This window comes from Pan paniscus, chromosome 10, assembly GCF_029289425.2.
Source record: "Pan paniscus chromosome 10, NHGRI_mPanPan1-v2.0_pri, whole genome shotgun sequence".
Taxonomy (NCBI): domain Eukaryota; kingdom Metazoa; phylum Chordata; class Mammalia; order Primates; family Hominidae; genus Pan; species Pan paniscus.
Window position 1 is genome coordinate 88,722,411 of NC_073259.2, and position 13,123 is coordinate 88,735,533.

Sequence of the window (13,123 nt, forward strand, 5' to 3'; positions counted from 1 at the left end):
GGACAACTTTTCCTAAACTTCGATGACTGGAGAACTCTTCAACCCTTTTTGATTCAAACCTGTAATACCATGTCATGGAACATTAATCCTCCTTGGAAGATGCTGTTCCAGACCAGAGATATCCAAACTTTTTGGACAAATGTCCCTTTTAGGAAAGATAATTGAGCTTCTACTCTAATACAGATATATTTATCTTTAAATGTAGATTAGTTATGTAAATTATAAACATAAATAAAATAAGAAATTGAAAAGCATGAGATAAATATTGAATAAGGAATATTTTCAAAACCTTGCTAATTGCTAAGGCTACTTATTATTAGGTATTCTCAAAAAAGAAAATATATACTTAAGACAAAATACTTCTCTTTTGATAGTGGTTTTAAGTACATATTTTACATTTTTATGCTTTTTTAAAAAACTGATCTAGCTTTTTGTCAGGTCTGATTACATGTTGTTATTTTTACCTCATAGTATGGCTACAAGAGTATTCCAGGAGTATGATGAATGTGTTAGTCTTGCCAATTTTTTGTCATTCATTTGGGCTTGCATGATAAATATTATCTTTAATCCACAGTCTCTTTGTAGGAATCTTCCTTAACTACTTCAATTCTGTGATAATTAGTTAGGTAAACTAGGTAATATAATGCATATACATTCCCTCATATACTGAGTTAACAAATGAGTTAAATGTCACCCTTCCCCCAGGATTCAGAAATGGAATATTATACATGACCAGGGCCAGCTTCATGGGTAGGCAACATGGGTAGTTTCACAGGTCCTCACACTTAAAAGGGCCCTGAAATTGGTTTAATGTTTGTGGTCACTGTCTTGAAAATCTTAAAATTACATTTTGAGACAGGAACTTTACATTTTGTAGTGGAACTTTACATTTTGCATTCTCTCTAATCCAAGTTTGGCTAACAAATTAGGTAGCTGGTCTTTATCAAGGGGTCTTATGAAGGTTCTAATATCAATCCAACTATTACTCATTATTAAAATTCAATTTCCTTCTCATTTTTAGTTAAAAACAAAGATAAATGAAAAGCTAACATTTTCCTCCCATGTCCCTAGGTGTACACATAGACACTGGGGATCAGTGCTCTCAATGAAATTAAGGGTTTGCTCTCTTGGGTAGGATAGAGGATGGAACTGATGGTTTCCTTCTAGAGTCTAGAGTCAATCTTCAAACAGTAAAAGCTGAAAAAACTTCCATGCTCTGCAACTTTGTAGAATTAAATTCTGTAAAGAGTGTGTTCAAGAATGTCTGTTAATAATTTTACCCAATTTAGTAGTCAAAATATGTTATAAACTTCATACATTATTCTGTTTAACCAGCCATAGCAAATTGTCACAGCTTGGGATGGGGATTTAGGGGTGGGGCGGGGATTAGAAAGAAGGTTTTTGAAGTCAGAGAACTAAATTCCGAATACATCTCTGCTAATTGTTGGCTCTGTGACTTTGTTTAATTAGCCTCTTTGAGCTATGTCTCTTTTGTAAAATTGCCCTGTTACACTTTTCACAAACTTGTTATCAGTATTAAATAAGAGAAAGTTTGTAAATCACCAACATGGTGCCCAGCAGGCAGTAAATGTCCAGTGAGATTTTTCTGATTCTCTCCTTGCTGAAAATCAGGTACTCGGAAGCCCTCTTTGATCTTAGTTCCCAGAAGTTAGGCTCTTTACTGTTTTTTCCCTGTGATGACAGACAGAAAAATGACCACCCCTTGCCTCCAGTCCTTACAAACCAGCATTGCCTTGCACAACAGCAGTTTCTTATTTTCTTCTCCTGCACTCCAGAGTGATTGCAGTTTCTATGAGGAATATTCCTGTCTTAGCACATACTACAGCAGCAACTTCAGCAATATACTGCCACTAAAAGGCACTGAGGTGTATAGCCCTTACCCAGGAGAAAGTTTTGATTTCTTTCACTCAAAAAACAATGCACTGGGCACTGGGCGCGGTGGCTTATGCCTGTAATCCCAGCACTTTGGGAGGCCAAGGTGGGCGGATCACCAGGGGTCAGGAGTTCGAGACCAGCCTGACCAACATGGTGAAACCCCGTCTATACTAAAAATACAAAATCAGCCAGGCGTGGTGGCGCGTGCCTGTAATCCCAGCTACACTGGAGGCTGAGACAGGAGAATCGCTTGAAACCGGGAGGCAGAGGTTGCAGTGAGCCAAGACTGCGCCATTGCACTCCAACCTGGGCGACAGAGCGAGACTCTGTTGCAAACAACAACAACAACAACAAAACCAACAACAACGCATTGTAGCCCCAGGAAATTTGAAAGGCCTTTATGAGAGAACTCTCTGTAGTGAGCTAATATCCTAAGATAGTTTTAGTGCCTCAAAGAAGTGGAAATTTACTGTTGTGAACTCATATAGGGGAAGAAAAAGAAAAAAGTCAACATATTTTGGATGTCCAGTTTTTTGTCGGGCATTTTATGTATATTAAATCCTTTAAATCTTACAGGATTTATGACACACACTCCCACCCCCAGGTGAGGAAATTGTGCATCAGAAGAGTTTAATTCTTAAGGTAATATGGCTCTCTAGGGCAGAAACTGGAATTAAACTTTTTTCACAACAGTATGCTGCTTTCTTGGCAATAACACATAACGGCAGAAGGACCTTGGAACCTGTAGGACTGTCTCACAGAGTTCAGCCTGCTCTGCTGGCAAAGTTTACACCTATCATTCTTTCCAGTGGAGAAGATGAAATCAGGACAGTCAGAAGTTCCACATATCAAATGTGACTTCACATATTCTTTTTAAATACTAGAACTCATAAATTTAAATGATTTCCAAAAAGATTATATTGTGTCAACATATTTCTGTCAATAATGTAATTCACTGTGTCATGTATGTTTGAAAACACACTCTTGGAATTACCTTGAGAAGTAACTTACTAGCAATTTCAACAGAAATTTTATTGCTTTATAACAACACTTCAATTCTTACCAAAATTGAATTCTATAAACTAGATCATCCACCTCATTTACAAAACTTAACACCTAATGACATTTGAATTTTCTTTAAATTACATCTGTCCTTAAATGGTAAAGGTTGACTAGCTGTGAGAATTAAATGAGACTAAGTCAACAAACACTTATTATGCAACTACTATGTGCCAGGCACTATTATAGGTAATCAGAATATAGCAGTGAATATGACAGAGTTCTGCCTTTATAAAACTGACGTTCCAGTAATGAGATGTTCTTGGAAACATTTTGTAATCCACAAAGAAATAGATATTCCTAATAATGACAAACAATTTCTGAAGACAATTTCAATAGAGGAGTTCCAAAAGGTTTTGAGGTACAGTAGCAATAGATACGAATATAACTTCTGAGGCTGATCACTTTTGAGAATGTTCTATTTAAATCATTGTCAATTTGAATATATGTCTTAAACATTTGGTGATATTCCTTTAAAGTCAGATATGTTTGTTATGTGCAAATGAGGGTGATTTGAAATATACTTTTTTTTTAGCTTTAACTACTTTTGATAAGGTCCAAACTCAGAGATGCTAGTAGGTTATTGAATTATATTGAAAACATTTAAAGGATCCAAATGATACTGAATTTAGCCCAAACATTCAGATGCAATGGTAGGAGTCCTTGTCCAGCACCTGGATGTTTGGGTATTTCAATGACCCACTGCCTTGTATTTACAAATCAGGACCAGATACTTGATCTTAAGCAGGCCACACATCCAGGTGACTAACAGATTTGTTAATCATATTTTAAATGCGCTGATGATGTATAGATATGTTGACTCACAGATTTCAAAAGTAAATTTAGCATTTGTATTCCAACAGTCATTCTAACAAGAAAACTGTAAGAGAATTTACCAATTATATCTAACAGGAAAAAAACTCATAAACAAATTTATGTAATATAATTTTCTACTTATGATAACAGCAAGAAAGAATATATTAATACTTGGTGTTTAGTGACAAGTGTTAGAAAAAAACTTGAAGCTTCAAGAGACCACAGGAATTTAGAAAGCCTCATATTTGAAATGGTAGAAAATCATACCTATACTATGATAAATTCTGTGTCTATAACTTAGCTATTTATTTGATGAATTCCGTACTGCTTTTAGCTTTAACAATATAACTCCCTTTATAAAACTCTTCATCAATCTATTTGTTTAACCACTCTGTCTTTGGTGTCTAGGCACAGTATATCTTTTTACACCAGTGCATTCTGGATCTCTTATCAAATAAGGGAAGTAATCAGCCCATCTGTTTTGTTAACTATTCAGCACTTCAGAAGATGGACTCTTTGGACGCCATGGAAGGTAAACAGAAACAACAATGTATGCCCAGCTTACTAGTTTACCACCTACGGTAAGAACATAAATTTCAGAATAACCATATGTTAAAAATGTTTAAGAAGCTGGATTAGTGCACAGATCAGTTTTTTTTTTTCTTTAACTTTTCTCTAATCCAAGTTGGGCTAATAATACCCTTTCTGTCTACATTATATTTTTATCATGAAACATTTCAATTTTGAACTGTTAACTTCAACACTCTCTTGTAACATGTTACTTTCTGTTATAGGTGATGTTGAGCTTGAATGGGAAGAAACCACTATGTAAATATTCAGACCAAAGGATACAATTGGAAGAGATTTTTAAATCCCAGGGGCCAAAGTTACCCCCTCATTCTTCTGAATTGAAATGTGCAACCTTAAAGAAATATCTATGCTTCTCTCACTGTGCCTTTCCAAATGGATTGAACATTTTAAGAGTAGTTCTGGAAAATAGCTAATACAGAATAATTATTTGTTTTGTACAGAATAAATATTATGCATTTTAAATGCTTAAGAAAAGACATCCCATATGTTTTTGAAGTCCTCCATATTTTGGAATAAGCCAAATAGAAAATTATTATTATATTAGCATTAATGTTTCAATGTGAATTTTCCCTATGTATTGGATTTAATTTTGAGCAAAAGTTGTAAATGTTGATTCAGTAGTGTTGTTTTGGCTTACAGGGTATTGATGTTTCTTGTGGATAATTTCCAGGACTGTCATAATGATCTGTACTTCCATGTACACCCCTGTGTTTTGAATCCTCTGTTTTATGAGTGCTGAGATATCATCTCATGATCCCGAACAGCTGAACAGTAACCCCCTGACACTGCAGGGATTACTTGGCCTTTATACAACACACAGTAGCTCTTCAGGGACACTTAGAGCTATTTAATTTGCATTGTGATCTTCAGTTTGAGAACCTTAAAAGAAAAATTAAAAGTGCAATTGCACACATGAAATTACAGAGTACCATTCTAGCAAACCTACATTTGTAAACTTTAAAACACAAGTTTTACCCCCTGTATTGTATATTCAAATATATAGTAAATGTATCAGATATTTTCCCATTAGATATAGTCAACCTAATATTAACAATTCTGAAGAGTTTCTTCAGCAAAAATGTATCAAAAGAGTAATAAAAACACTGTGCATGTTTCAAGCTTGTAAACCAATGATGTGCTGCTGTGGTGCCAACAGAGACTTCCAAATGGATTATGTTAAATGGCCGTCATTTCATTTCCCAAGGTTGATTTTGAGCAGTATACTTGGTGGAACTGAAAACAAAGAAATTAACCATGTATAGCAAATTCAAGGTTTCTTTATAGAAAATCTTTCAGCCTCCATCTTATTAAATAGTGACAATGTGGTAAGTTTTGAATTATATGAACTCATTTTGTCATAGATTTCAATTGAGTAATAAATAGTATTAATTATTCTCTTCTATGATAAGAAGTATATCTTATGCTTATTTCTGCTGGAATATATATATAATAAATGCTATGGCCAATAAAATTGAATTTTAATGAATTATCTTGCAGCATAATTTCAGAAGTTCCTATATAAATAAAAATTTGATTTTGTATCTTCTATTAAGACATAATAATTATACTAATCCTCACATAAAATACATAAAATAAAGATATACCTACAAGTATAATATGACATAATTTATGTAATATAATATAAATAATTAAGATATAATTATTTCTTAAGACATCCATAAGTAATTTTAATGTGGGATATACTATCCAAGAAATTAAAGCCCTTAGTCTCACAGTCTCTAGAAAAGTGTAAAATTTACTTCCTTTTTTTTTCATGGCAAGGAAGTACAAATAAATACAATCCACTACTGTTCCAGCTAATAAGTTTATAGAAAGTTACCGAAAACAATAGAAAATGATGAGAACTCTAAAAGATTCAAATTGGGGTTATACGTTCTTTAGTTTCCTTTATGTCAGTTATTGAAAATATATGGCAAGCCAGTATGGGGTTTTGTATTCATTAAAGACAAATAACATAACCTGTGGGAAGTATTGGTGAGGTAACTTTTTAGTGTATCAAATGATTTTAAAACAGTTCAATCTACAGGCCAGTCCACTTTCTATTATATCTGTATAAATCAGATGTTTAGAAGATAGAGTTTGACCCATGTATATATGCATATGTGTATACATAAAACACAGTTTGAATATTAAGTCTCTTCGAACCATGCTTATCAAATTTTAATGTTTATACAAAGTACCTGGTGATTGTCTTAAAATGCAGATTCTGCTTCAGTAAAAAAAGAGAATAGTCCTGAGAGTCATTTCTAGCAAGTACTTGAGTTATAATATTGCTGCCTAATTTCAGGATATATGTTGAATAATGTGTGAATCTCTAAAAGACATTAGTCAGGATCATAACAATTTTAGATCTACCTAAAATTATTTTTAAAAAGTTTGTAAAAGATTTGGCTTCATTATAAAAAAAATTGTAACAGAGCATTTATAAAATATGCATAGCTAGCTATATCAAGACACTAACTAAAATTAAGTTGAAACCCAGACATTAATGATAGCTAAATTTTCTTTTAATGATATTGTGAAAGGGCCAATTTATACCCAGGTTCTATAGGTGACTACTAAGTGCTAATTAAAATAATGAAGAACATCTGTAACATTTTTAGATCAGATTTGTCAAAATACGTTGAAGCTCATGTACAATAAATGCGCAACATGTGTTTCATATGAACCAAATGAAACTGGAGCCTCTCAGAATGCTTTGCCAGAGACAACAGCAGCTGTGGGTATCACCTCTACTTTCATTCTGCTTTAAAATGCCTCATTTTCTTCTTTCAGTTTATAGGTGAAATGTATAATAAGTCTTTTGCAGAAAAACTAATTAAACGTTGACCTTTTCATAAAGGAGATGGTGATTCATTCCACATATTGTACCAAACACTAGCTTTTAAAATGAAATTTAAGTTCAGCAAAGTATTCTATAAATCGAAGCCGTTATTCTGATGATCATGTCCATTTTCATTAGCTAACTTTTAGAAAACTCAGTGAAATATTTTAAGAAACTTAGGACACAATGATTTGAAATTCTCAACTGAATTATATTTAAAAGTGAAAATATGAAAAAAGTGTATAAAGCATAATCTTGGTGAAACAGCTTGTCTTCTTAGGACAAGTAATATTTCGTGGTAAATGACTTTATAAATATGGATAGAGTTTCCACGTAGAATTGGGATAATACACTCACCAGCTCATGGAGATGTTCTGAGGAACAGATTAGATTACATATAGGAAAATGTTTTGAAAATTACAGTGAACTTTACAAAGTTAGGATAATCTTTTACTAAGACTGGTCAATGTGTAATGTTTATCAAAAAGATAATGCATCCCATTTTAAGATTGTATTGTACTTTGTGGGTATTAGTGTCATATTTGTATGTCCATTTCGCATGCACAGACTGAAGAGAAAATTATGGCAGATATATTGACTTCTGGTAAGTAAGACTATTGATACTTTACTAAGTAAAATATTTAGTGCTTGTTCAATGAATTTTTGATTAAAATGAATGTGTAGACAGGTACACAAATACTATAAGATATAATTTGGAAAACAAGTCAAGAAAATTTTCATTTCAGAAGATTACCTGGACATTCTAAGTCAGTATCTGTGATATTGTCCTCTGAAAATAAAACTCATTTAATGGAAGGTAAAAAAAAAAAAAAGCATTATTTTCTGTTAACAAGATTATGTTTCTAAAGTCACAAACTTAAATTATTTTAATTTCACTAAAAGTTTTATTGGATTGGGAAGTCATTTTAGTAAATTATAAACTTTTTAGAGTACTTTTAAATCCATCAACCTTATTAATCCTTACAAAATCCTTTAAGATCGGCAGGGTCCTGTATTACGGGAAAGATAATGAAAGCTTAATTGCTGTGCCTGAAACCACATTAGTAAAAGTTGAAGCTGAAGTTAAAACTGAGTTTCTATGGCTCCCGAAAAGTACTCTTTCCATAACGTTATGCCAGTCTCTCCATAAGTCAAATGACATGCTTTGAATAGTGTAAAATGCTCGTGATAAAGAAAGGTCATAATCATCACATGTCCTAATTCCCTATTAGCCAGTTAGAGATTTTTCTGCTAATCATATGAAAATAAGTAACAAAAACCACAGACAATTCTAGAGGTAAATAAGCTCTTAGAATGAATTTAAGAGAGTAAAAATAATTCTTGATGAATACAGTAATATTAAAGAAGAAAAGTTTAGAAAGTAAAAAATATTAAAATATTAAAAATGAAAGAAAAAAGAACACTGGAATTTAAAGAATTATGAAAGTAAAGCTAAAAAAAGAGAAGAGGTTGTTAAAGTCAAAAAAGCTCCATAGCATTTCTATACATATATATATATGTGTGTGTGTGTGTGTATGTGTGTATGTATATATAATCAAATACTATCAAGTCCTTTACCCTACTAATAATCAAAAGAAGGGGGAAGAGTAAGAAAAGGAGAGAAGGAAGAGGACAAAAAGGAGAACTAGAAGATATAAAAGAAAGAAAAACATAAGAAAGATTCTGTAATTGAATATTTGAATCTTAAAGGTGTGCCTGGCACTGTGCTGGAATCATAACAAGAGTTGGCATGTTATCTAATTTAAACCACACCTATGAGGTCAACTCCATTAAAAGGGTAGGAAATGGAAGCATGGAGGGATGAGGAAGATTGCCCAGATTCTCACAAAGAGTAATTGGTAGTCTGGAATTCAAATCCAAGTCTATCTGGCTAGAGTTCAAGTTCCTTTCACAGGTATGTACCACCCTTATTTTATGTTGAAAGGAAGCACGCAGAAGTCTGGGAATAAACAGGCCTCAAGAAGACAGTTTTTTAAATCCTATTTTGCGCTCATTTCCATTTCAAAACTTTTTAACATGTACGTGGACTGTAGGGAATTTGGACATGTGAAAACAGCCTACTTGGGTGAACTTTCAGATTAATTAGTCTTTCTATTGTTCATTCTTTTTCATTCTTTCTCTTATTAATTCATCTGCTATAATTAAATTTGTATAAATAAGTATTTTTAAAATCTGTGGCCAGATTGGATGGGTATCCATCTGTATTTACTAATTTTGTGATTTGGGGGCAAAAAGCAATAACCAGTTTGTACCTCAATTTCCTCATTCCTAATATGGAGATAATTATAATAGCTACCTCACATGTTTGTAGAGCAGTCTTAGTTCAGAGTGAACACTCAGTGAGGTTTAGATTGTAATATACATAATGATAATGAAGTGGCGTCATTTGTCTGAGGTAATACCCAAGGTCCCTTGTCTCACACCAAGGAAATTAAGGACGCTGACACACCAGAGTGAGGTTAAGAGCAGAAGTTTAATAGGCGAAAGAAAGAGAAAAGCTCTGTTGCTACAGAGAGGGGCCCCAGAGAAAATAGGTTGCCACTTCCGCGGTGAAGTGCAGGAGGTTTTAGAGATGAGCTTGAGGAGGTGGTGTTTGATTTACATAGGGCACAAAAGATTGGTCGGACCAGGTGTGCTATTTGCATAGTACATGAAAATCTGGCCACCCATACTCTAATCTTTTATTATGCAGATGAGTTTTCTACCTGGCTGGCGCCATGTTGCCTGCTTCTTTTACTGTACATGTGGTGACAAAGAAAAGGGAAGATAGACCCTCCATGTTCAACATACCTGGCCCCCAGGTAGCCTTTATCTATTGGAACAAATGCTTCCAGCTTGCTTATCTATGTCTGCAGCTCGATTTTTTCAGGCTGCTCCTTGTTAGAAAAGAAATAATCTGGGGGCTGCTTTTTATTAAAAGGGAAATCTTGCCAAGGACTCTTTTACCTTCCCTATTTGCCTAAATAATTTCTTTCTAGCTCCTGTGTCAATATTGATAGCAGTTATGATGTTTTTTTCTGTAAGAATTCAAATATGCCAAAAATATGACCTATTGATTCACACAGCCACTTGAAAAATATACAGAATACAGAATTATAATCATAATGATTAGTTTCAAATTAGCCTAGTGGGAATAGAGGGAATTATTCCTTGGTTTTTAGTGGAATTTCACATTCAGTATTTTTCCTTTAACTTTAAAAAAGGAAAACAAAGTAAATATGATTATTGACTTTGAGGCATTTCCAACCTAATTCCTTGTTATATAAACCGCATTTTTCTAAATTTTCATCTTTATAATATTCAAATAAAGTTTTTCTAAGCAAAAATAATATTTTTAAAGGAAGTACAGCACTTTTAAATTTTTTTATATCTTCATTTCAAACTCATATATCTCTTGGTTAAAAAAAAGATAATTACAGTTTTAAGTAAAAATAAATGATTTAATAGATGATAAATATAACCTCAAAATACTGAAATATACCAAAGAAATTTAATGTATTTATTACAAACTAGACATACCTGTAAAATAGTAGAAGTTTTAGATCAGGAAGATAAATTAATGATATGAAAATAAAATAAATGAATTAGAAAATCTACACATATGAATTAATATTTCTCTAGGGAGAGAAATTCTTATACCCTAAAAAAAGAACACGTATTCTTTTGACGTTCTCATGGATCAGTCACAAAGAATGACTGCTTCCTATGTCACAAAGGAAGTTGAAAATAATTTCAGACTCAGTATCATACATAGCCATTTATCTGACTACAAGACAGTTAAGTAAAACATTTACAAAAAAATAATTTTAATCTATATTTGAAACTAAATTAATACATATCTAAATATCACACAGATTAATATGAAGAGTCTCAATGAAAACTATATAACAGAATTGAATGATATCAAAGCACCTTTTATAAAATTTTGATAAAGTTACATAAAGGTAAGCTTAGAGGCCTAAAATATATATCCTCAAATATAAACATAGTAAGCATTTACTTGAGAAGCTGGAAAAAGTACAATAGAGAAAATCTAATGACATAATGAGATCTCATTTGTGACCAAATTATGTGTGAGTTATTAACTGGCAGGCAGAGAGGATATTTATGTGCATGAAACATTTTTGGAGAAAATATGGAATTGACGGACAAACCAAAACACCCCTTTAAGTGGAGAAATAGACCACATTAGTAGGGTTCAAGACTATATTATAAAACTATATTATAAAACAATTTCTAAATTGATTGAATCAATTTCTAAATTCAAAACTTCAGAAAATTCTTAAATGAAATTTGCGTAGAGAACAACACCTGGGATTTCAACAGAAACCCTAAAGAAGCTCCAGTAAACTAGACTCTCCCAACAAAACATTTTTTAAAAAGTTTTGAAACATCAAATTAAACTACATTACAGAAAAAGAAAAATCCCAGCCCTTATAAAATTAAACCAAGTAAATACATTTAATAATGTAACATTCACAATACCCGATATTCAGTTAAAAATTACTAGGCAGAAAAAAGCAACCCATAACCAGGAGAAGGATCCATTATTAGAAACACACATATAAATAAAAATGGATATAATTAGCAGACAAGAACTTTTAATATAGCTATTAAAATATGTTAACGGGGAAACAAATATAAATATTACTGGAAACTACAAACAATTAAAATAAACTTCTAAAGCTAAAACCCATAATAGCTGAAATCAGAATGCTACTAGATGCAATTAAGAGCAAATTAGACACTGGAGAAGAAACGAATCAGCAAACTTAAAGAACAGGAATAGAAATGATCTAAAACTGAAGCATAGAGAGAAAACAGGCCTGAAAACACAATAAAGATTCTCAGTGACCTGGGAGATCAATTCACATTGTTTATCATAAGTGTAATCAAATTACAGAACTAGGGGCGGAAGAGGGCAGAAAAAATACTTCAAATAATGTCCAAATATTTCTATTTGAAAAATATGAATCTATAGATTCAAGAATCTCAAAGAAATCTAGGCAGATAAGTGCACATGCATGCATACACACTATCATTACTCTCACTTTTGTAGCTACAATAATTTCTGCATAAGCACACACACATACGCACACACACATACACACACACACACACACACACCCACACACACACCCCTATACCAAGGCATATCATGATCAATTACTTGCATAATCAAGGCAAGTCACTGATAAAGATAACAATTTTAAAGGCAACCAAGAAGAGAGATACCTGTTCTGCGGATGACAGAAAAGAAAATATTCTGGCTACTATTCAGAAACAGTGCAAACCAACTGAAAATAGAATGACACATTCAAAGTGCTGAAAGCACTTCCTCAAACTGACCAAAAGCAATTACGAAAAAAGCTGGAGCTAATATTATGCTCAATGGTGAAATATTGAAGGTTTTCACCCTAATATCAAGAAAAAGTCAAGGATACCTGCTCTCACAACTTGTATTCAACATTCTACTGGTGTTTCTAGCCTTTATGATAAGGCAAGAAAAAGAAATGAATGGAATATATTGCGTAAAGGAAGAAATAAAACTGCTTATGTGAGTAGAGAAAAATATATCATGTATGAGAAAAATCTTAAGAAATCTACCAAAAAAGCTACTAGATATAACAAGTAGCTTTAAAAAAAGAGTCAAAGGATATAAAGTCAAGATACAAAAATCTACTTCTACATACTAGTAATGAACAACTGGAATATTGCAGTTAAAAATACCATTAACAATAGCATCCAGGGGGAAGGGAGAGCATCAGGATAAATAGCTAATGCATGAGGGGCTTAATACCTAGGTGATGGGTTGGTAGGTGCAGCAAACCACCATAGCACACACTTACCTATGTAACAAACCTGCAAGTCCTCACAGGTATCCCAGAACTTAAA

General features: G+C 32.8%; 1 protein-coding gene across 1 annotated transcript in view; it reads left to right on the forward strand.

The window, feature by feature from the left end:
• The window catches only part of PTPRQ (protein tyrosine phosphatase receptor type Q), a 242,407-nt gene extending 236,559 nt beyond the window's left edge, over positions 1–5,848 (forward strand). The window contains exons 44-45 of the mRNA XM_003811662.4: positions 4,180–4,303; positions 4,566–5,848. Coding sequence (XP_003811710.3) covers positions 4,180–4,303; positions 4,566–4,603 — 162 coding nt within the window. The 3' untranslated portion in view covers positions 4,604–5,848. The remainder of the gene's footprint in view (positions 1–4,179; positions 4,304–4,565) is intronic.
• Positions 5,849–13,123: the final 7,275 nt, after the last annotated feature.